General features: G+C 68.5%; 11 protein-coding genes across 11 annotated transcripts; 5 read left to right on the forward strand and 6 right to left on the reverse strand.

Moving 5' to 3' along the window:
- Positions 1 to 203: 203 nt before the first annotated feature.
- Positions 204 to 1,385, forward strand: MICPUN_88595 (predicted protein; the record flags this gene model as incomplete). Its single annotated transcript, XM_002506382.1, has 2 exons — positions 204 to 856; positions 941 to 1,385. The coding sequence occupies 2 exons, from the start codon at positions 204 to 206 to the stop codon at positions 1,383 to 1,385; spliced, it is 1,098 nt and encodes a 365-aa protein (XP_002506428.1).
- Positions 1,386 to 1,520: 135 nt separating this feature from the next.
- Positions 1,521 to 5,455, reverse strand: MICPUN_64590 (predicted protein; the record flags this gene model as incomplete). The annotated part of the gene is made up of 2 exons (XM_002506563.1): positions 1,521 to 4,919; positions 5,015 to 5,455. The coding sequence occupies 2 exons, from the start codon at positions 5,453 to 5,455 to the stop codon at positions 1,521 to 1,523; spliced, it is 3,840 nt and encodes a 1,279-aa protein (XP_002506609.1).
- A 340-nt stretch (positions 5,456 to 5,795) lies between these two features.
- On the forward strand, positions 5,796 to 6,257 carry MICPUN_64591 (predicted protein; the record flags this gene model as incomplete). The annotated part of the gene is made up of 1 exon (XM_002506383.1): positions 5,796 to 6,257. The coding sequence occupies one exon, from the start codon at positions 5,796 to 5,798 to the stop codon at positions 6,255 to 6,257; it is 462 nt and encodes a 153-aa protein (XP_002506429.1).
- An 85-nt stretch (positions 6,258 to 6,342) lies between these two features.
- MICPUN_64592 (predicted protein) lies at positions 6,343 to 7,525 on the reverse strand (the record flags this gene model as incomplete). Its single annotated transcript, XM_002506564.1, has 2 exons — positions 6,343 to 7,302; positions 7,442 to 7,525. 2 exons carry the CDS (start codon positions 7,523 to 7,525, stop codon positions 6,343 to 6,345), a joined length of 1,044 nt encoding a protein of 347 aa, XP_002506610.1.
- A 319-nt stretch (positions 7,526 to 7,844) lies between these two features.
- MICPUN_64593 (predicted protein) lies at positions 7,845 to 9,098 on the forward strand (the record flags this gene model as incomplete). The annotated part of the gene is made up of 2 exons (XM_002506384.1): positions 7,845 to 7,976; positions 8,082 to 9,098. The coding sequence occupies 2 exons, from the start codon at positions 7,845 to 7,847 to the stop codon at positions 9,096 to 9,098; spliced, it is 1,149 nt and encodes a 382-aa protein (XP_002506430.1).
- Positions 9,099 to 9,178: 80 nt separating this feature from the next.
- On the reverse strand, positions 9,179 to 11,865 carry MICPUN_64594 (predicted protein; the record flags this gene model as incomplete). Its single annotated transcript, XM_002506565.1, has 3 exons — positions 9,179 to 11,064; positions 11,494 to 11,594; positions 11,795 to 11,865. The coding sequence occupies 3 exons, from the start codon at positions 11,863 to 11,865 to the stop codon at positions 9,317 to 9,319; spliced, it is 1,920 nt and encodes a 639-aa protein (XP_002506611.1). The 3' UTR covers positions 9,179 to 9,316.
- A 626-nt stretch (positions 11,866 to 12,491) lies between these two features.
- Positions 12,492 to 13,136, forward strand: MICPUN_104437 (predicted protein; the record flags this gene model as incomplete). Its single annotated transcript, XM_002506385.1, has 1 exon — positions 12,492 to 13,136. One exon carries the CDS (start codon positions 12,492 to 12,494, stop codon positions 13,134 to 13,136), a length of 645 nt encoding a protein of 214 aa, XP_002506431.1.
- A 423-nt stretch (positions 13,137 to 13,559) lies between these two features.
- MICPUN_64596 (predicted protein) lies at positions 13,560 to 15,467 on the forward strand (the record flags this gene model as incomplete). The annotated part of the gene is made up of 1 exon (XM_002506386.1): positions 13,560 to 15,467. The coding sequence occupies one exon, from the start codon at positions 13,560 to 13,562 to the stop codon at positions 15,465 to 15,467; it is 1,908 nt and encodes a 635-aa protein (XP_002506432.1).
- A 195-nt stretch (positions 15,468 to 15,662) lies between these two features.
- MICPUN_64597 (predicted protein) lies at positions 15,663 to 16,865 on the reverse strand (the record flags this gene model as incomplete). Its single annotated transcript, XM_002506566.1, has 1 exon — positions 15,663 to 16,865. One exon carries the CDS (start codon positions 16,863 to 16,865, stop codon positions 15,663 to 15,665), a length of 1,203 nt encoding a protein of 400 aa, XP_002506612.1.
- Positions 16,866 to 17,039: 174 nt separating this feature from the next.
- Positions 17,040 to 18,728, reverse strand: MICPUN_64598 (predicted protein; the record flags this gene model as incomplete). Its single annotated transcript, XM_002506567.1, has 2 exons — positions 17,040 to 18,287; positions 18,669 to 18,728. The coding sequence occupies 2 exons, from the start codon at positions 18,726 to 18,728 to the stop codon at positions 17,040 to 17,042; spliced, it is 1,308 nt and encodes a 435-aa protein (XP_002506613.1).
- Positions 18,729 to 19,117: 389 nt separating this feature from the next.
- MICPUN_64599 (predicted protein) lies at positions 19,118 to 21,694 on the reverse strand (the record flags this gene model as incomplete). The annotated part of the gene is made up of 2 exons (XM_002506568.1): positions 19,118 to 21,409; positions 21,542 to 21,694. The coding sequence occupies 2 exons, from the start codon at positions 21,692 to 21,694 to the stop codon at positions 19,118 to 19,120; spliced, it is 2,445 nt and encodes an 814-aa protein (XP_002506614.1).
- Positions 21,695 to 22,062: the final 368 nt, after the last annotated feature.

Here is a 22,062-nt window from a genome sequence, read left to right on the forward strand (position 1 = left end):
GTCGCCCCCCGTCGCTGCCATCGACCCCCCCCGCGCGACTCGCACTGAAGTGGGATGATGTGACTCATTCATCGGAAGTTAGGTCATCGTAGGTCGCACTTGGACGCCGCGCCATGGCCTCCGCGTCCCTCCTCGCGTCGACGACCCAACGTCCCACCGCGCCCGGGGTATCTGCCCGTCGCCGCTCGCCGAACCGACCGCGGATGCCTTCCGCGGTCGCGACGGCGTCGACGACGGACGGCGATGACAAAGTGACGAGGCACTTCCCCGACGAGATGCGAGCCGCGTGCGAGGCCGTCCGCCTCGCGTCCATCGTCTGCGTCGAGACCCAGCGCACGCTGACCAGCGGCGAGAAGGTGAGCAAGAGCGACGACTCGCCCGTCACCGTCGCCGACTTCGCCGCGCAGTGCATCGTCACCAGCGTGCTCCGGGAGTCCCATCCGGACATACAGATGGTCGCCGAGGAGAGCGCGGACGATCTGCGGGGCGAGGCGAACGCGCCGCTGCTCGACCGCGTGACGTCCCTGGTGAACAAGGTGATCCTGAGGGCGGACTCGGAGAAGGAGAAGCCGGAGGACGGGAGCATGGTCCGGCTCATGTTCAACGAGGAGGTCGCGGACGCCATCGACCGCGGCGGCAAGACCGACCCGTCCAGATCGGGCAAGTACTGGATCCTGGACCCCATCGACGGCACGAAGGGATTCATAAACAAGAGGCAGTACGCCATCGCGCTCGCGCTCATGGACGACGGCGAGATCGTCGGCGGCGTGCTCGGGTGCCCGAACATGCCGAGCGAGCCGATACCGCCGGGCAGCACCGAGATCCCGACGGAACCGCCCGGCGTCGTTTTCTTTTCGTATAAAGACAAAGGCGCGTGGACGGCGCCGATGAACCATCCGGATCCCACCGGCGCCGTGGGCGACGGACGCGTGACGTTCAGGGCCACGGACGCGGGCGCCGTCATGAGGATCGCCACCGAAGTCACCCACACGCACGGAAGGGACGCGAGCTACATGGAATCGTGGGGAGATTCCATCGTCGCCGCGCACGACGCCACGCGCGAGTTAACGAGGGCGCTGGGCGTCGTCAATCCCCCGGTGCGCATCGATTCCATGGCCAAGTACGGCGCGTTGGCGCGCGGGGACACCGACATGTACCTTCGGTTCCCGCCCAAGACGTACAGGGAGAAGGTTTGGGATCACGCGGCTGGCGCGGCGGTGGTGACGGAGGCGGGGGGGATAATCACCGACGGCGCCGGCAACGGGCTCGACTTCGCGTCGGGTCGGTTCCTGGACGTCGAGGGCGGGATCGTGGCGAGCAGCACCGCGGAGCTGCACGAGAAGCTGCTGAAGCAGATCGAGGCGCAGGGACTCGTGGAGAAGTGAAGCGGACGTTCTGATGACGTTTTTACGCGACGCACGCCGTCTATTTGAGGGTCGTCTCTCGACGCGACGGATTCGATTTTATTAAAAGTCCCTTACACGCGTGATTACAGACGCGGGTCCCCCCGCGTAAGTCGCTCAGAGCTCGTCGTCCTCGGCCAGCAATTCGGCTCCCACGGACTCGTACATCGGTCCGTGCACGAGCCAGTTCACCCGCCCGATCGACCGCATCGCCCCACCCGCCAGCGCCTTGACGTCCCCAGCCACCGCCACGCCAATCTCCCCATCCAGTCCCTGCGCCGCCAGCGCCTGCGCCAGCGCCGCCGCCGCGACCGCCGCCGCGCTCGCGTCCCTCCCGCCCGTCGCGGACACGATGTCCGGTCCCACCAGCAACCGCGTCGCCAACGCCGCGCGGACGGCGTCGAGGAGCGCCGCCCCGCCCGGCGCGGACGGGTCCGTCAGTCCCCGCAGTTCCGCCTCCGCGGCGGCGACGTCAACGGAGTTTGGTCGGTACTTTTGGCCACTCGTCGCCGCGGCGGCTGCGAACGTCTCCGGCGGTTTTTGCGCCGACCTCGCCACCCGCGCGGCAATCTCCGCCGCCAGGTCCGGCACCCGCACCGTCGGGTCCGCGAGGAGCACGTCCAGCCTCCTGCGAAAGTCGGGGAGGTCCCTGATTTTGGCGTCGCTTTTGTCCAAAGTCTTGGCTCGAACGACGGCATCCCGCGCGATTTTAACGCACGCCGCGGATACCGCGATTCTCTGAAACTCGTTCTGGAGCGTGGCCAACCGCTCGGCGTCGAACTCGAGCGTCTCCGGAAGCGTCCGGTGTGGATCGTGAGGGTTCGGGTCGGCGATTAACGACGCCAGCGCGACGCGGCTGAGCCCCTCGGGGGTGGACGCGTTCGTGGGCGCCCACGCCTGTCGAAGCGCCTCGTCGGCTCGAAGTCGCTTGGCGACTTTCCTCTCCTCGCCGTCGGCAAGGAGAGCGGGGATCCGCGGCGCGTGAACCCTCCCAGAACGGATCAACGCCGGCGTCGGGATGGACGGGGACGCCGGTCTTCCGTCGTGTCTTCCGTCGTGTCCGGCGTTTTGTCCGGCGTTTTGTCCGGCGTTTTTGAGCGTTTTTGAGCCGTTTTTGAGCCGCCACTCCTCCGCCGAGGGCATCCGCGGCAGCGACGCGTCCGCGCGGTGCGCCAGGGGAACCGCCGCGGCGAGCCACGCGCGCGTCACCGGCAGCGCCGCCGACGCTAACCTCGCGTCCACCTCCACCTTCTCCCGCCCGTCCGCGTCGAAGGACGACGTGGGCTCGGGCAGACGGCGCCTGGTCGCGAACCTGTGCCGCGCCCACCGAGCGCCCTCGGCGCCCGTCGCGAGGGGCGCCAAAGCGGCGAGCGCCGCGTTGGCACCCTCGCGTCGCACCCGACGCAGCTCCTCGAAGCAGAAGCGCAGGGATCGCGTCATCGCCCTCGCCATCGCCCTCGCGGCGCGTGGGTAGTCGCCGTTTTTTGAATGCGTCACGGCGGCGGCCGTCTCCGCCGCCGTCGACCGTTCCACCTCGTCGGCTCGAGCGTCCGCGGCTCGTTTGGTATCGAAGCCGCTTTGGAGGGACTCGTGGCGCCGTATCATCGCCACCGCGCCGCGCATCGCGGCGCCCAACACGTCTCCCGCAACTGACGGGTCTCTCGCCGCCAGCCCGAGCGCCGGGGCGACGGCGTCGTCCCTCAACGCGTCAATCGCGGCGGCGTCCTCGCGGGTCCGAGCGAGCGATTCGAGCTCGGCGCGGAGCTCGGCGACGGGCGCGAGAGCCCGAGCCCTTCCGGCGTCGCACGCGGGACCGGCGTCGCGTTCAGCCCGTTCGTCCACGTCGGCGACGGCGGCGATGGATTCGACCGCCTGCGCCCAGAACGCGCGTTCCATCTGTTCGCGGATCCGCGACTCCGGCGACTGTTCGCGTCCGGAGTGACGGTTCGGCTCGTCCTGTGCCGTTTTAAACGCCCGCGTCGCGTCGCTCGGTCCCGCCAGCCTCCAGTCCGGGTCGATGAGCAGCTCGTGCATCATCGCCTCGTTCGCCAGCCCGCCCCCGGCAGAGGAGGCGGCGGCGGCGGCGGCGCGTGGATCGGCGCCGGCGGCTCGCTCGGCGACTCTCCGCCGAAACGCCGCGGTCCTCGCCTCTCGCATCGCCGCGCGCGCGTCCATCCTCCGCGCGGTGCGCTCCTTCCTCCTCCTCGCAGCCTCCTCCGCGTCACCGGACGACGACGTATCCGACGTTTCCGACTTGTCCGACACTTTTTCCGCCGCATTTTCGTCCTCCTCCGCCTCCACCTTCGCGAGCGCAGACGCCATCGCGTCGTCGAACCTCGCCGCCGCTTCGACGCCGCCCAAAGCGACCACCTTGCTTCGCAGCGTCGCCTTATCGACGTCGCACGCTTCCCGCACCGCCGCCTCGTCGGAGTTTGGGTGGAAGGGTTGAGATCGGCTGTCCGACCCGCACGTTCGCAGGTGCGAGGTTTCCAGCGCGACGGCGGCGGCGACGAGCTCGCGCTCCAGCGCGACGGCGTCTGCGCTCTTCCAAGCGCAAAAGTCGGTTAAGTACGGGTCCCACGCGGCGACGAAGGCGTCCACGCTGGGGCGTGACATCGCGCCGTTAACGGAGGTATCGACCATGGCGTCTACGGCGGCGACGAGGCGTCCGGCGGAGGCGTGGAGGGTGCCGTCGCGGCCGCCCCACCGGCGATTGCTTTTTCGCAATCCTCCCCGTTTTTCGTCCTCCTTCTCGTTCTCGTTCTCGTTCTCGTCCTCGTTCTCGTCGTCCTCGTCGTCGCGTAACTCGCTGCCGGGGGACAGCACCGTCTCCGGGTGCGCCACGATCATGTACGCGCACAGCACGACGCGCGTGGGGAACGCCTCGTCGACGGAGTCGAGCGAGTCTCGTCGATCGAGAGCGCCGTTTGGGTTATTTTCCTTTGCCGACCTCGGCGGCAGAAACCGTCGGTGACCCGGGGTGACCGCCGCGCCGCCCGTGGATGCGCCGGCGGACGGCCGATCCCGCCCGCGCGCGGCGAGCCTGTGCTGCGCGCGCGTCAGCATCGCGCGGGTGGCGCGCAGGACGCTCGGCGTGGACAGCCTGCGGGCGAAGGCGTCGAAGTCGACCGACGACACCGCGGTCGCACTGGACAGGCCGAGGTGGCGGTATCTCGACGCGACAGCCTCGGTCGTGCCGCCCTCGCTCCTGAACGAGAGCCACGCGCGGCGTATCGAGTCCGCGGCGGCGTCGGGGGAGGGGGCGGGTGCGCGCGGCGATGACGCGTCGTCGTCGTCGTCGTCGTCATCCGCGCGGTGGCGCGCGCCCGCCGCCAGGCGCCGCGCGACCGTCCGCCGGCGCTCCAGGAAAGAAGATCGGTTCGCGGAAGCTGCGTCCATCTTTCGGCGGTGCGCCTCGGCGAGTTCCGACTGGTGCCTCGCGCGGTTCACCGCGGCTCTGCGCACGCGAAGCGACGCCGCCCTGGCCTTGGCGCGCGTCCGCTCGAGCGCCTCCTCCTGCGAAGAGTGGGTGCGGTCACGGGGTGAGCGCGCGGGGTGCGAGGTGAGAGAGAGGTGACCGTCGCCGAGTCCCGTATCGTTTTCGTCGCGACCGAGGCAAAGTTTTGGTTTTCTTTGGTTTGGCAACTCGAGAAACGTCTTGTCTCGCGACCGTTTTCTTCCGGTGCTGACTGGGACTTGAGACAGGACCGGGGACTTGGCTTTTTTGTGCGGGCGCGTACCTCCCTCTTGCGCTCCGCCGCGGCGAGTCTCGCGTCGACGCGCGCCGCGATGTCCTCGGCGGGCAACTCCTGCCTCTCGAGGCGCATCTTCAGCCGCTTGGGGAGCGGAGAGCGCGCGGGCGGTGATCCGAAGGGCCCGGGCGTGTCGGGCTTATCGATGCCGCCCTCGCGGTCTTCATCTTCGCGTTGCGGCCTTTCCGACGAGCCGAGGTCCAACGAGACGCCTCGCTCGCGCTTTTCTTTCTTGCCGTGGATCGCGTCCTTGTCCGCGGCGGGTGCACGGACGCGTACCGGCACACCCACGGGAGCCATGTCGGAGAGACGCCTCCGCTTCGATGCGGTCGGGGCGCCGAAAGGACTGCCGCGGGGGAGGGATGTGCAGGTCAGGTCAGGTTTTATCGCGACGAGGGTAAAATTTTGGCACGCGGGATGCGATTTCCGTGGCTCGCAGCCGCAGCCGCTGGATTTGCCGCGTAAATAGGAGCCAATTAGGGCGAATCCGTGACCTTGGCGCCATACCCGGATTCGCAAACCAAGGGATACGCCTCGACTCTGCCGCTGGCTGGGCGCGTGGGATCTCAATCTCGGGTGAAATGCCGTCCCCGCCCTGCCGCCCGGTGGCCACGTTGCGCGCCCCACTTATTTTGGCACGATGCTCGCGTCGACGACCGCGTTGCAGCGCACCTCGCCGACGGCGTCGACGTCGGCGCCGCGTCTTCGGTCGCGTCCTCGCGTCAACATCACCCGTCCCGTTGGCTCCCGCGCCGCTCGCACCGGGCGGCGCGGCGGCGTCGCGCGCACCCGCGCGCTCTTCAACCCGTTCGACCCGGAGTCCACGGACGATCCGCTGCTCCGGAGGGCGCTGCGCGAGCCCGTCGCGTTTTTCGGGGGCGTGTTCGCGGGGATGTTAGGGCTGAGCGTGGACGACGAGCCGCTGCGGGAATGGGTGGACAGGACGTCGGAGGCGGCGGGGATGACGCGGGCCGAGGAGGCGGCCGTCGAGGAGACGGCCGCGGGAGGAGGCACCGGGGATGACGATGGGGTCGACGGAGACGTAAATCCGGGAGGAGGGGACGCGACAGCGCCGGCGAAGGATCCGACGCCCGATCCGTAGTCGGCCGCGGCCCGTAGTCGATGATGCGGCTAATCTCATCGTATCGTATCGTATCGTATCGTCGCGCGTTCGAATCCGGCGTCGTTCACTCCGTTCTCACGTACGCCTCCACGTGGAAGTACAGCGGCTTGACCGAGAGCAGCCCGAACTTGCGGCACCGCAGGTCCGTGGGTTTGGCGTAAATCTCGAGCGCCAGCGTTTGCGACTCCTTGTCCGGGTCGAGGTCGCTGAGCCTGAAGAAGCTCCACCCGCGCGTGCTGATCTTCCGCTTCTTCGGCTTGTAGTGCTTAAACTCGAGGATCACGGCGGCGTCATCGGGGAGCTCGTGCAGCGGCGTCTGCGCGTGCACCGCGACGCCGTCGAAGAGAACCTTGTTCACGTCCCGTCGGTTGACCACCGGCGTGTCCTGCGTCGCCTCCACGAGGTTACCCGCGCCGTCAACCACGGTGACCGTCACGAACGGGTCGATGAACTCCCCCGAGTCCTTGCATCCGAAGTGGAGGATTCGGGTCACGAGCGCCTGGTCGCCCCTCTCCCTCAGCCGCGGCGGCGGCATCAGCGACCCGCCCTCGCGCTCCGTCAGCGTCCGATTGACGCCGCCCGCGCCGCCGACTCCGTCCTTCACGCCGTCGGGTATGAACCTCGGTTCCCTGTGCCCCCCGCCGCCGTTTCCGCTCGAGTCCCAACGGTCAGGGGGCGATCGATCGTCGTTCGCATCGTACGACGACGACGCGATGGCCAGCTCCTCCATCTGCAGCTCCACCGGTCGCTCCCCGACCGCCTCGGGAGCCACGTCGAAGGGAAACTCAGCCTTGGGGTCCAGCAGAAACGCGCACATGTACTCGCGCAGCTCCCTGCACGCGTCCGGTCCGATGCCGAGGTCGTCGCCGCGCCGAAGCTCCTTCGCGCGCAGCGACAGCATGGCGGTGAGCTTCGCGATTTGCTGGGTCTCGAACGGGGTCAGGCCGATGTCGCGCGCGTTGCCGACGACGTCCCTCTTGACGGCGTTGTTGAGCTTGCGGTATGTGTCCTCGGCGGCGTCCACCTGCGAGTCGCGCGGGGGCGGTGAGGGGGCGGTGAGGGGGTGCGTCACCGGGTGCGATCGGAAGAAAAACGGCACTCTCCGCGGGGCGCGCGTCGGCGGGTGCGAACGAGGCACGGGCGGGGTTGAGCGAGCGACGCACGTCTCCCCATCCTTCGCACTCCAGCGCCTTCTCGTAGGTTCGCTTGATGCCGTCGTGGAGGAAACGGCGCTCCACATCGGACATGGCGCGCGGAGGGTGAGCGCCCTGAAACTGTGCGCCCGCTGCTCGCTCGCAACGGACGAGTTTCGTTGGCGTCGAAGGTGAACTGAACGAAAAAAGCGTCGTCTGAAATTTGGCCGGACCTTTCGGCAGTGGATTTCAAGTCGTTTCTTTTTGCTCGGGCGTTTATTTTTTATCAATATTTCCTTACTGGTTCTTCATAGCACATAAATCATGACATTAACGTGATAACGCTCTGTAAGGTCACTGCGCCTTGGTTCAACATCAGTTTCCGCCGAGGAGGATCGCGCGCGGGACGGCAGACGCCCGCGCGATGGGACCCATGGAGCGCGTGTGGGGCTCCCTCGCGCCCTTCACCCGCGCCAGATGTCTGCAGAACGAGCGCGCGCTGTTCGACCACCTGCTCAAGGACACGGTAGGAACTCCACCCCTGCCGGCCCGAACTTCTCGCAACGTGTCGTCGTCTGCCCTGAAAAGTTCGGCCCGACCCCGGACGCATCTGCTCGACCCCGAACGCGTCGATGCCGACCCCTCCGCGCCCCGTTCCGTCTCATCGCAGGGGCTCCAATGGCACGCGCACGACACGCGCGTGAGCGACTCCGATCCCGACGACGTCGTCCACAGCGTCGTCGTCGAACCCGCACCCGCGGCGAGCGGGGATGAGGAGAATGGCGCCAAGAACCCGAGGGTCGACCTGGTTCTCGTGCACGGCTTCGGGAACGGCGGCGGATGCTTCTTCCGCAACGTCGCGTCGTTCGGCGCGATGGGGCGGACGCACCTGGTCGACTGGCGCGGCGCGGGCATGAGCGGTCGGCCTCGATCCTTCCCGCCGCGCACGTACGACGAGTGCGTCGACTATCTCGTGGACGGCCTCGAGGCGTGGAGGGCGTCGCGCCTCGACGAGCGCACGCGGATGTGCCTCGTGGGGCACAGCATGGGCGCGATGATCGCGACGCACTACGCCAAGCGATACCCCTCGCGAGTCGCGCACCTCGTGCTCACCGGCCCGGCGTCCGTGAAGGACGACAGCGATCCCGCCAGGCTCGCAAACTTTCTCCAGGGTTCGCCGTTGCGAAGGCTGGCGTTCAACGCTGTGGTGCTGGCGTGGCGCGCGGGTGTGACGCCGCAGGCGGTCGCGCGGTGGCTCCCGGCATCCACCGCGATGCGCATCGGCGGGCGGTACACCCGCGTCCGGTGGCGGAGCGGGGACACGCTGGACGAGGACGGTCAGGAGGTTTTGGCTCGGTACGTCACGGGTGTGGTGCGAATGGCGCCGGGGTGTTCGGAGAAGGTCATGTCGGTGTTCCTGAAACCGATCGGGCGGGCGCGGCGAGCGCTCGCGGCGGTGCTCGAGGACGAACTGGACGCGACCGTCCCGGTGACGTTCGTGTACGGCGACAGGGACTGGATGTCCCCTAAGAGCGGGAAGGAGTGCGCGGAACGCATGCGCGCGGGTGAGCGCAGGTCGCGGTTGAAAAACGCGGAATTTCACCTGCTGCCAAACGCGGGTCACTTCGCGTTTGTCGACCAGGCGGCGCCGTTCGAGGCGATCGTGAGGTCCAAGTGGCTTGGGTGAAGGCCCACGGGTGGGTTGGGTCGTACAGACGACGGCGAGGTTAACAGGACGTTGACGAGCCGGGCGAGGGCGTCGCATGTGGGTCGCTGATATTTGTGAATTAAAGAATGTGGCGTAACCGATAATAATGGCGCGGCCCCCCGGTTTCGAGGTCGCCGTTCCGTTTGAAACGCCGCCGCCTGCAACAATATTTTTTCGCCGACCGACCGACCGGCTCATCAGTCCCAGGCGCTGCCGCCGTAGCCGCCGCCGCCGCGAGAGAACCCGCCGCCGCCGCCGCCGCCGCCGCCCCAGCCGCCGCCCCCGCCGCCGCCGTACCCGCCGCCGCCGCCGCCGCCGCCGCCGCCGCGGTAGTCCCGTCCGCCAAAGCCGCCCCCGCCGCGCCTGCCGCCGCCGCGCCTGCCGCCGCCGCCGCCAAATCCGCGGGACGCGAACCCGTTGAGGAACGAGGGCACGTCCTGGTTAGCCTCGGAGAGAATCTCGACGAGACCCCGAGCGAGGGAGGAATCCTTGTCGGTGAAAAACGCGGTGGCCAAACCCTTCTTGCCCGCTCGTCCGGTGCGTCCAATCCTGTGCACGTAATCGTCCACGTCGGACGGCAGGTCAAAGTTGATGACGTGCGTGACGTGGGGGATGTCCAGGCCGCGGGCGGCGACGTCGGTGGCGACCAAGATGGGCGTCTTTCCCGACCTGAACGACTTGAGCGCCCACTCGCGCTCCTGCTGCGTGCGATCGCCGTGAATGGACGTCGACGGGAAGCCCTGCTGGCTGAGCCAGTCCTCGAGCTGGTCCGCGCCTCGCTTCGTCTCGACAAACACCAGAGTTAAACCTTGGACGGCGTGCACCAGGTCCATCAGCATCTGGCACTTGTCGTTGTACGACTGGACGTACTCGATAGTCTGCGTGATGAGCGTGTGCGACGAACCGACTCGCCCGACGGTGAGGAAGATGTAATCCTGGAGAAAGTCCGAAGCCATGCGCTGAATCTCCTTGGGAAAGGTGGCGGAGAAGAGCATCGTCTGGCGGTCGCCCGGCGGGGGCATGCCCCTCTGCTCGACAATCTGCCGAATCTGCGGCTCGAAACCCATGTCCAGCATCCGGTCCGCCTCGTCGAGCGCGAGGTACTGGATGCGCTCCAGGGAAATCTTGGCGCGGTCCACCAGGTCGATCAACCGCCCGGGGGTGGCGATGAGCATGTCGCACCCCCTCTCCATCTCGCGAAACTGCTGCGCGGCGGGCGCGCCTCCGTACACCACGACGGACGCGACGCCCGTCTGATAGGCGAATTTGCGCGATTCCTCGTGAATCTGAATGGCGAGTTCGCGCGTCGGCGAGAGCACGAGCGCGATGGGGAACGTCTTGCGTCCCCCCCGCGGGGCCTGGAGCCCGCGGTCGATGATGCCGTGGATGATCGGGAAGCAAAAGGCGGCCGTCTTGCCCGAACCCGTCTGCGCGCACGCCATCAGGTCGCGACGCTTGAGCGAGATTGGGATTGCGTACTTCTGCACCGGGGTGGGGTTCTTGAACTTGCACCGCTGGATGTTGCGGTTGATGGCGGCGCCGAAGTCGATGTCGGCGAAGAGCTTGATGGGCTCCGGGCAATCGTGCCCCGACGTCTCCACCGGGATGTCCTCGTACGCGTCGAAGTCGATGCCGGTGGACTCGCCGTACACGGGCGCATCCTCGCCGGGCTTGTGGATGGCGATGGACCCAGCCTCGCCCATCGTCTCGTTCGCGCGGCGGTCCTCCGCCTCCTGCTTCGCGAACGGGTCCTCCTCGCGGTAGTTGCGGGACGACCCGCCCCAGCCGCCGCCGCCGCCGCCCCTGCGATCGTCGCGGCCGCCCCAGCCGCCGCCGCGAGATCCGCCTCCGAAATCGTCGCGGCGTCCTCCGTAATCGTCGCCGCCCCTGCGGCCGCCGAACGCGCCGCCGTAGTCGCCGCCGCGTCCCCTGTCGTAAGAGCCGCCTGTGTGTGGATTGTCGGGGAGGTGAAGGGGAAGGCGGGGAGGTCAGCGAGGCGTCCTTCAAATCTCAAACCTCGTCGTCGTCGTCGTCGACGATGGGAAAAACCGAGAGAAGAACCGATGGTTCCAAACACGCGGGGCGCGCGGGGCGCGCGGGAGTTTAGGGTTTCCGGTGCAGGTCGCGCGCGGAAACGCGCGCGCGACGGCCGCCGCGACGCGTGCGGGCGCCCCCGCATCCGGTGACTGGATGGTGAACCCGCGATGCGAGCCGAAACCGCGCGGTCCCGGCGCGATCGGCGCGTCGCCGCCGCGATGACGTGGGCGGCGAGCGGCCAACCGCGCTGCGGTGCGGGCACCCGTCTTTTCCGCAGTGTCTGGCTGTGGGGCTGGGTGGAAAAAAAGGAGGCACCCGATGGGTCGCGGACACGCACCTCCTCCTCTCCGGTCGTCGCGCCTGTCGAAGCCGCCGCGGTCCCTGTCGCGGTCTCCCGCGGGGCGGTTACGCAGGTGAGGGGGCACGTAGGCCGGCTTGCTGCGGAATCGGAGTGGGGACGTCGGGAAGGGTCGCGTCAGCGGCGATCGGGACGCGGGGTCGGCGCGCGGGATTACGCTCCGCCTTAACGCACAGCGCACCCCGAACCGATTGGGAGACGGCGCGGAAGGCGAGGGTTCGAGCGCCGCGCGAGGCGTTTAAGGCCGGTGTCAGGTTCGGTACGTGCGCTGGTCACTCACCCGCTGTCACCGCCGCCGCCGCCGGGCGCGGGCGGCAGGGTATCGTTGTCGTCAGCCCAGTCACCGGGCATGATGATGGTGCGTCGAAGTCGTGTGCTGTTGTGTCGCCGCTGGAATGCGGGATGCCTTACGGGGCGTGTGGGCGTGTCACGTGAGGTCTACCCGTGATTGCTCGCTTGAAATGCCTCGCAAATGTCGTCGTGTCAAACTCGTCAAATGCGGACTCCCGTCGGGCGCCGCGCTATCGCTTGTGCGCGACGTCTCCGGCCGTCGACGTAGACGCCGAAAAGTCCACCGCCGGGAAAAAGCGGCGAGTGCGTTTCGGACTCGCACAGCGATTCAGTCACGATTCGTCGACGGTTTGCCAGTTCACGGTTGACCAGCGTCCAGTCCCAGCGGTGGCTCGGTCGATCAGGTGGACTGGACTGGCTGGCTCTCGCTCTGGACCGTCCTTTCAGACGCGAACGCTCGCTCGGGGCCGCAGATTTCGCCCCGTCTCCCGCGCGCCGCGGGTTTAGGCATTGGACGACCGCCGTCGCGAGCGCCCGTCGCGCCGATCGCGAGGACGGAACCCGCGAGCGAACCCGCGCCCGCGCGCCCAAACCCGCCGCGCCCAAACCCGCCGCGCGCGCCATCCCGAGCGGACGCTCCGGGAGATAAAATTAGGAGGCGCCGTCTTTGAACGCGCGCCACGCCAATGCCCAAGAAGCGCAAGGCCGAGGCTAACGGCCTGGATGAGATGGACCGACAGTTGTACGGCACGTTCCGCACCGCCGCTAACAGCATCAGCGCGCTGTACACGTCGTCGCTGTCGCTGCAGAAGCGCGCGTTCAACGCGGGAGCCAGGCACGCCACGGAGAGGCTCCTGGCGTGGGCGCTGAGCCACGGGGAGGGACAGCTGTCGGCCGCGGACCTGGCCGCGGCCCTGCAGGCGGAGCTGGTGGTGCTGGAGGGTGAGGATGCGGCGCTTCAGGCGGCCGCGGACGGCGTCGGAGGTGGCGTGGACCAGCAGCACGGAGGCGGCGCGGACCACCCGGGCCACCAGCATCATCACGCGCACCACCAACCGAGGGGAGGGAGGAACGCGTCCACCTCGGCGCGATGCCAACTGGCGACGATAGACGTCAACGCGACGACGCACGTGTTGAACGACCATCAGAGCGGTTTGGGTCAGAAGTTGGGGCAGGCGTTCACCACGACAGGCGGTCCGGTGACGCGTTCGGGCGGCGGCGGCGGCGGCGGGGGGGGGCACCAACACCAACACCAACAACATCATCACCACCCCCCCGGCGACCGGCACCACCACGCGAACCTCGGGCACGAGTCCATGGACGACGAGTGAGCGTCCGGGGGTGGGAACATAGCATCGTAGCCCGACTTTTGAACGCGCGAACGCCACCGCTCGACGACGCGCGATCCCTCTCGACTCCCACCAACCCTCGCGACGAAATATCGACGGTTGACCACCTGAAGCAGGACCAACACAGCAGGCGAAGGTCACGACGGGCTCGAGTGAAAAACCTGCCAAAAATCTCGGCCATTCCGAGCCACGCCGAGAGAGCCCCGTGTTCGTGACCTGGCTGCGGGGTCGTCTTCGTGCCCCGGGTTCGGCGCGCGCTCGATCCTTACGACGCATCGAGGGCGTGGGATCGCCCCCGGCGACCCCGACCCCCCCCTCGGCACGGCGGGGCCCGACCCGAGGGAGAGAAGAGGGGCGCTTTTTCCCCGAGGTTCGACGAGGTAACAATCCGGGGCGGGCGTCGACATGAGTCACGTCGCGACTCCGGCGGACTCCGCGGGCGGATCCAACGCGGCCACCGCCGACGACGGACACGGCGCGAACCTAATCGCCGCCAACCCCGTCGCCGCGGCGGCGCTCGCGGGTCCGGGCGGCGCGCCGGCGCAACCCACGCCCGGCGCGGCGCCCCACCATCACGCGCATCCTCCCCCGTTCGCGTCCAACCCCCCGGGCCCCGCGCACGCGCTCCTGCACGACGCCGACGGTCAGGTCTGGATCACGCCGACCAACGCGGCGTCGACCCAGGGAGGGGCCCAACCCCACCCCCTCGCCACCCCGCAGCCCGCGCAATCGATGCAAAACTCCGTCTTCACCGCCCGCCGATGGGTGGAACGAGCCACCGGATCGACATCCACCGTCGGCCGCGGGGCGCACAGCGGAGGCGGCGAGGGCGTCGACAAGGAGGACTCCGCGGGCGACTCCAACACCGCGGCGGTGAGCGAGGGGACGCTCGGACCCGCGGACAGCACCCAGGCGCAGCACGTCAAGTCCGGGGGCGGATCGCCGAGCCGATCCGTAGGCGGCGAGGAGGTTGAGGGCGGGGGGTCGCAATACAGCGACGGCGGCGGCTCGCTGAGGGGCGGCGAGGCGGTGGACTCGCACCCGGGTTTTGGCCGCGCGGTCGGTGGAATCGGGGACGGGTTCGCGGAGGGTGGGGACCTCGGCGGAGCGTTCGCGTTTGGAGCGGCGACCCAGGGGGGCGGAGGAGGATTGAACGAGATTGGTTTAAACGAAACCATCTCGTTCGTCCCGGGCGCGGGGGGGGGCGTTTCCGGTAACGGCTCGAGGCGCACGGACCGTCGTGGGGTTCGCGGCGGCGGTCGACGCGGCGCTCAAGGCGGTCGATCGTCGTCCGGGATGGGCGCGAACGAGCGCGACGCGCCGGTTCAGGTCGCCGGGGCGCCGGTTCAGGTCCAATCCTTCGGCGCGCCCAAGCCCGCGGGGTCCGCGCTTAAAGGCGGTTCCGTCCTTCCGCCCGTGCCCCTGTTCAACGCCGCTCCCCCGGGCCACGTTCGCGGGATCGACTCGCCGGTTCCCCCGGGCACCGCCGCGGCGGCCAGGGCGGCGCAGACGCAGGAGGCTGAGGGCGAGTGCGACGGCCTAACCAACCCGGGCGGCCTCAGCGGGATGGACATCGGCGACGGCGACGGCGGACCGGGGATGGGATACGTCGTCCCCGCGCACTCGGAGGAGCACGGGTACGCCCCCGCGTTGGCGTCCGGCGACATGACCTACTCGGGCGACGGGGGGTACGTGTCCGGCGGCGGTAACAGCGGACCGGGGAGCATCGGCGGCGGCGGCGGGCCGGGGAGCGGGCCGAACTCGGGCGCGCCTTCGTCGGGTGGCTTGGGGTCGGGCGGCGCCGTCGTCGGCACAGCCGGCGGCGCGCTGTTCGACTCGAATCGTCTGAACTCGGGCGGGAACCAGCCCAGCGGTGGGTTCGAGTTTGGCAGGGCGCCGAACGTTCCCGCCGTCGCCGCGGTGAGCGGCGCGGGCGCGGTGGTCGGGTCGCCCTCTCTCGGCGGCGATCCCTTCTCCGGGCCCGACGGGAGCGGCCGCGGGTTCAGCGGGGGCGGCGACGCGGCGGCCGGGGCGGCCAAGTCCCAGTTTTCCAACGGCGTGCCACCCGGCGGGTTCGTCTACCGGGACACCACGCAGCACGGCGGCAACCAGACGCTGCAGGGGCAGCACCGAGCCGTGTCCGGGTCTTTGGGTCACGTGTCCATGCACAAAAACGGGCCGACGACGATGGCTCGAGCGGTTGTCGAGGATGGCGGGGACGACAGCGAGGAGGACGGGGAGGAAGGGGTGTCCCCGGCGTTCGTGCCCGAGGATGGTGGCGGCGAGGAGAGTCCCGCGGACGTCGACATGTGACACGATCGCGAACGTTTGAGATTGACGGGAGAGAGACGGATGATGGGGGTTTTGAGCAAGAGAGGCGGACCGCGCGAACTGTCGAACGCGAACTGTCAAGTCACTTTTCTTTGAACGCTCGACAAGTAGGCGAATCGGTTTTATAACGACGTCGACAACCGACTCTCGTCGCCCGCCAAAACCCTCGCACTTCACTCAAGGCGCCGGCGTCGAGTTCCTGACGCCGCTCACCACCGCCCACCCGCCCTCCTCCGTGTACGTCAAATCGTCAAACCATTTCCCGTACGCCTCGCGCACCGTCGGCACCTGCGTCGCGAGAACGCCGGACACGCACACCCTCCCGACGCCCCTCTTCGCGTACCTGGCGAAGAGCGGCGCCAGCTGCGTCACCGGCCCGACCAGGATGTTGGCCACCACGCAGTCCACCGCGTCGTCGCAGTCTTGGGGCAAGTCCGATCCGTCCGACCCGTCCGCGCAAAAGAGCGCCAAACGCTCGTCGCCGATCCCGTTGAGCTGAGCGTTTCTTCGAGCCGATTTCACGCTCAGCGGGTCGACGTCCACGCCCGTCGCCTTGGCCGCCCCCATGAGCAGCGCGCCGATGGCGAGCACCCCGGACCCGGTCCCAAAGTCCACGACGTGCTTCCCTTTGACGCACGTCTCCGCGTTGTCCCTGAGCCAGCCGAGGCACAGGCGGGTCGTGGGATGCTCGCCGGTGCCGAAAGCCAGCCCGGGCTCTAAGACGACGGAAAGGGCGCCTTCCTCGCCTTCCGGAAGCGTCTTGGCCCACTCCGGGACGATCCACAGTCCGTCGCCCACCTTGATCGGGACGAACGAGTCCATCACCACGTTAACCCAGTCGTTGTCCGGTATCGTCTCCACTACGTACTCGATGGATTTAACGCCCAGGATGTCCACCGCGTCGGCCATGACCGCGTCGATGTCGCATCCCGAGGGGAACATGGCGGTGACGTCGCACATGTGCCACACCTTATCGTCCCCCGCGTACAGCTCCGTCTCGCGTTCGGTGCCCAGGTCGGCGTCCTCGACGCTGCAGCAGGTGGCGCCGAGGGAGAGGAGGACGTCCGACAGCTCGCCGACGTTAGATCCGTCGACGCGGGTGATGCGAACCTGGTCCACGCTCCCGCCGCCCAGGTTCGCGTCGATGGTGCCCTCGGGGTTCAGCGTGGATGCGAGTGCCGTTTGCGTTCGGGGAGGTCGACCGCGGTGGGTGCCGACGGTCGGGTTGGACGCGCGCGTGAACCCGTTAAATCCAGCGGCGGCGGCGGCGGACGCGCGAGGTGCCGAGGAGAGAACGCGCGTCGAGGGCGTCGAAGGCACGCGGCGCGCGTGGCGTAGGAGCGCGCGCACGGCGCAGCGCACGTTACACACCGACGCCATGGTCGCGTCGGGTCGGTGCGAGGTCGAGCGCGGGTGGCAGTGACGCGGGGGCGGCTCACTCCTCGGGGTACTAAAATGAAATCAACGCAAAGAACGCGACGCGACGATTCTCTCACTGATGACACACAGCTCAAACGCTAAGTCTTCTCGTCGTCGCCGCGACGCCGTCGGCTTTTACGCGGACTCGGCGGGCGGAGGCGCGGGGGCCGCGGGAGGCGGGGGAACCCCCGCGCTCGCGGCGGCGTGCGCCGCGTGAGCGGCGGCGGCGGCCATCGCCGCCTGCTGCTGCGGCGAAAAGCCACCCATCTGCTGGCCGCCCCTGCCGCCGCGGCCGCCCCTGCCGCCCTGGAACTGCTGGGGTGGAGCGCCGCGGTACTGGGGAGCGCCGTACGCGGGCATGTGGGGCATCATGTTCGGGGGGATGCCCGGCATGCCCATCGGGTACTGGGGCATCATGCCGGGCATCATGCCGGGCATCCCGATGGGATAGGCACCCGGTGCGGGGGGGATCGCGGGCGCCGCCGGCGCCGCGGGTTTCTTCGTCAGGAACGACGGCTTGAACTCCGCAGCCTTGGCGCTCAGCGTGAACGCCTTGGCGTTGGGGTTCAGCGTGCTCTTGGGCTTCTCGCCGTCCGCGGTGGCGGGCTTCTTCTCGTCGGTATCCTTCGCCTTTGGCGGCGGCGGCGGCGAGTGGGGCTTGGGGGGCGGCGCCGCCTTCCCGGTGATTGCGGTGACGCCCGCGCCGCTTCCGCCCCAGGCGGGCGCCTTGGGAACGGCCGGCTTGGCGCTGTGGGCACCTCCGGCCGCGGCGCCGGTGCCGATGACGGCGCCGTATCGGTCCTCCTCGTCGTAGTCGGCGGTGACCCGTAAGCCGCGTTCTTCCTGGACGTGAACGTTGGTGGAGCCCTGCGACATGATCTCCCGAGCGATGCGGTCCGCCTCAGCCTCGGAGATGCCCACGGCGTTCTTGTCGATGGACGTGGTGTAGAGGTTCTCGTCGAAGGTGGTGTCGACGTTGAACTTGGACTTGTTCGCGGCGAACTGGTCCCAGCCGCCGGCTCCGGATTGGCCGGACCCGCCCCAGCCGCCCTTGCCGTTCTTGTTGGAGCGCATGGCGGGATCTTCGAGGAGCCCGCCGGCGTCCGACAACCCGTGATCATCCCCGGTCGGCGCCCAGGCGACGAGCTCGCGCTCGAACCTCTCGCCGCGGGAGATGCCCGCGTCGGTGAACAAGTCGCCGGCGGTGCGGGACGGGCCGACGGCGAGGTCGGACATGCCCACGTCGCACGCTTTAATCGCGACCAAGTCGGAGAGTCGCAACGACATGGACGCGACGGGCTTGGCGCGGGCGGCGCGTTCGCCCTTCGTCGTCACCTTGAGCTCGGCCATCTTGAGCACCACCTGGAACGTATCCTTGGTGAGCTGCGGGGTTGGGGAAGCGTCGGGGAGCGGGGACGTCAGCGGGTTTGGGGCGGCGGAGGGTCGCGTCGACGTTCATTTTCGGCTCGTCAGCGGGCGCGACGATCGATCGTCGTGGCTCCGCTCCACGACGATCGTTCGCGGATCGGCGCGGACACGGGAGCCGCGGCGCGCGGTTCGCGGTTCGCGGTTCATCTCGGGCGCTCACCTTATCGTCGGTGGCCGCATCGGCGCTGAAGACGCCCTCGTAGACGGCGCCGGAGGAGAGCTGGCGGGCGTGATCGGGATCGGGAGCGCGAGGTCAGTCTCGGTCGGGACTTCTTTCGATTTTTTCGCGGGGGGCTGCGGGGCGGATTGGCGCGGGGGTGGGGGTTCGGCGCGCACCGTGACCTCGACCGCGTAGCCGCGAAGGACCTTGCAGAGAAACGCGAGACGATCGCTCATGGTCGCCTCGGTCCAGTTGAAACAGCGCGGGTTTGGCCTCTCCCCTTAGCGGCACATCCACGCGGAAAAACTGCCCGCTCGGTGCTAGGGTATGAGAGAGTACCGATTCTCCCCGCGCTCGCAGCCCGTTCGCGAAGAGAGGGGACGCCGATCGAGTCGCACGCAACGCGCGTCGCTCGCGGTTCTGAGGTGACGAACCTTCGACCCCCTCACTTCGTGACGCCCCGGGCGCTCGAAGGAGAATGGCGCTAGGTCTCGCGCAAGAATCGTGAGCTCGTTTGGGAGCCTGGCTGGAGACGGGACCGCCGTGCGCGGACGATTCGTCGCAGGCAGCGTTGGCGGACCAGCCAGGGCGAATTTACGTCTCGTTTCAGGTTTCACTATTTCGCTCACTTGCGCGCCGCGAACCAGGGCACCGGCACGCCACCACCCCCCGTCGCCGCCTCCTCCGCCTTCGCCGCGTCCGTCACCCGCACCCACGCGGGCGGCGTCCTCCCCGACGACGTGGGCGGCGCGCCGACGCGCACGAAGCCGCCGAAACCTTTCCCGCTTAGGCCCCCGGCGTCTCGCGGGACCCGAACAAACTCCCCCGTCGCATCCCCCGCCTCGATCCTTCCCTCCGCCTCGAGGGATTGGCGAATCCCCGGGAACGTGGCCGCCATGTTGGCGTCCACGCCCTTGAGCGCGGCCGTTTTCATCGCCTCGAGCCGTTTCATCGCCAGCGCCTCGTCGCGCAACCCGAACTGCAGGCGTTCGTCGTTGGAGAAGGACCTTCGGACGTCGCCGTCCCTGGACAGCGCGCTCAGCGCGTCCGGCATGGTCGTCGCCCCGAACCTCGCGCTGCTCGCTCCAACCCCGGGCCCCGCGCGTGTCGCCTCCGTCTCCCGCGCCCTGAGCGCCGCGAAGTTCTCGTCACCGACTGATAACCGAACAAACGCATCCTCCACGTGCCGCCTGGCGACGCCGTCCACGTCGTCGCCGTACATAGTCTCAAAGGGCAACTTCGCCGGCGTCGTGGACGGTTTGATGGGCTCGGGAAACCCTTGGTGGACGCCGAGGCCAACCTCCGCCAACACCTTACGCCCGGGCTTGGCCGGGGTGTTGGTATGTACGGTCCCCGAATCAACCGCCGCCGGGCCCAAATTTTCAGCCTCGATCGACCGTCGAACGGCGTGTTCCGCAAACGCCGCCACCTGCGCGTCCCTCATCGCCGCGTACGTCATCAACCCGCGCTCTTCGGGCGGCGGCGGAGGGAACTGGAAAGTGTCGTTCGCCGTCTTGGTCATCCAGTCGTTGGGCTTAAAGTTGGGAGGAACCTTAGTGGGCGCAGGCGTGCCCCACTTTAGAGGCGTGCCCGATTCTGGTTTTAAATCCGGCCTGAACGCGCGCGGCGTCGGCATCGGGGGAACGCGCAGGATCCTGGCCATCTCCTGCGCGTCCTCCTCGCGAAGGTGCATCGGCGTCATGTTCGCCGCCGCGGCGGCGGCGCGGCGGACCGCCCCATCCGTCGACGGAGGTTCCGGAGAGACGGGCGCCGCATCCGCCGAGCCCGGCGATCCTCCCTCCGTCTGCTCCCCGAACTGCCGCTTGATGGCCTCCTGCGCCGCCATCAGCTCGTGCTGCCTCGCGCGGACGTCCGCGGTGGACGTGCCCGCCATCCAACCGTCGCTCCACCCGACCCGGTTCTTATGGTTCTCATTCCCCGTCCGTGTGGCCGCCTCTCGCAACTGTTGCATCGCGCGAAGCTCGATCCTCGCGTCGCGGACGGCTTGGATGGGGTCCTCGGCGTCCCTGGCGCGAACGCCCGATCCGAACGGGTCGACGTCTGGATCGTACGCGTCGTCCTCGTCCCGCACGTGGATCCTGCGCGGGGAATCGGACGCCACGGGCGCCTCCTCCTCGTCGAACGCCTCGTCGTCGTCGTATTTGTCCTCCTCGAAGGAATGTTCCATCTTGCGACGCAGCCGCGCCACGCGGAACCTCTCAACCTCCTCCTCGAACGGCACCGTGGGACCGGACGACGTGGGGGCGCCGCGGTCCGTCGTGGTCGGTTTACCCGTCCCGTTGGGGTTCGTGAACGCCTCGGGCGCGCGAGTGGGTCGAAACCCCAACGAACGCGCCCGGTCCGTCGCCTTCTTCGTTCGGCTCGCCGCGTCTAGTTTTTGCGTCTTCGTGATCGGGCTCTTGGCCTTGGCGAAGGGAACCTCGGCGCGCGGGTTGTGCTGCGTAGGGGGTTCCCCCAGCCGTCTCGCGGACCCGGAAGTCTCGGCCTCGTGGGATAAGGGCGTCGGCCGTGGCGGGTGAGGTTCGGCGGGTTTAGCCGGGGACGAGTTCGTCGACGGATTCGTTCCCGGGACGGACTCGAACGTTCGATCCAGCGACGCGCGCGTGTGCTGCCCGCCGGAGGTTTTCATCGGGGAGAAGCGCACCGGGCCGAGCCCCCCGCCTCTCGCGGCCATGTTCCGGCCGCGAACCTTGGGCGGGGACGGCGACTCGTCCGCTCGCGGCCCGTCGCCGCCGTTCGCCTTGTCCACGATCCGGCCGAAGGATTTGGCCGGGTGGATCGGGGAGCGATGGGGCGGGTTCCAGGGGTGGACGACGAGCGTCGTCGGGTCCTCACGCGCGCGGAGCTCCTCTTTAGCCGCCGCGAGGTTCTTGCTGACGAATTGCTTGCGACGCGCCTGCGTGCGGGGGGGCGATTCGGGCGGGCGGTCAGCGTCGAGTCGGCGGATATGAATTTGAAAACGTCCTCTCTTTGGGTCGGGGGAGGCGACGGGTGAGGCTGGGCGGTGCGCAACGGGCACGGCGCTCACCTCGACCTGCTCGTCGGTGAGCTTGTACTTGGTCAGATCCCGGCTCGTGGAGTCCCAACCCGGTCGCTGGTCGTCGAACACCACCTTGGACTTGAGCTTCCTGCGGTACAGCGGGTGCGACCGCATCCTCTCGCCGGGCCTCGGGACCTTCATCGCGCCCCGAGCCGCGGTGTGACCCGGTTACTTCGCGTCAACCCGCGACGCTATCGGGTCGGCGAGGTTCAGGAGCGGACGTGCGCGTCCCCGTGCAGAAGACCGAGGCGTCCTCGGCAGTGCGGGCGTCGCCTCGCTTGGTGGCGTCGCCTCGCGGGGCACCACTCTTTGCAACGGTCGTTGTGACGGTCGGACATGCCTTTTTCACAACCGACCACTCTAATGCTAAACATAATTTGTGCTGTGACAAATATCATGTGAAATGTGACATCACCTCGTCTGATTATTTATTTCCACGGCATCTCGGTAGGGATAGCATGTTATGGTTATGATTGCCAGCGCGTGAAACCGCCGCTCGGGCCATTGCA

The sequence above is a fragment of the Micromonas commoda genome, chromosome 15 (genome assembly GCF_000090985.2).
Source record: "Micromonas commoda chromosome 15, complete sequence".
Taxonomy (NCBI): Eukaryota; Viridiplantae; Chlorophyta; class Mamiellophyceae; order Mamiellales; family Mamiellaceae; genus Micromonas; species Micromonas commoda.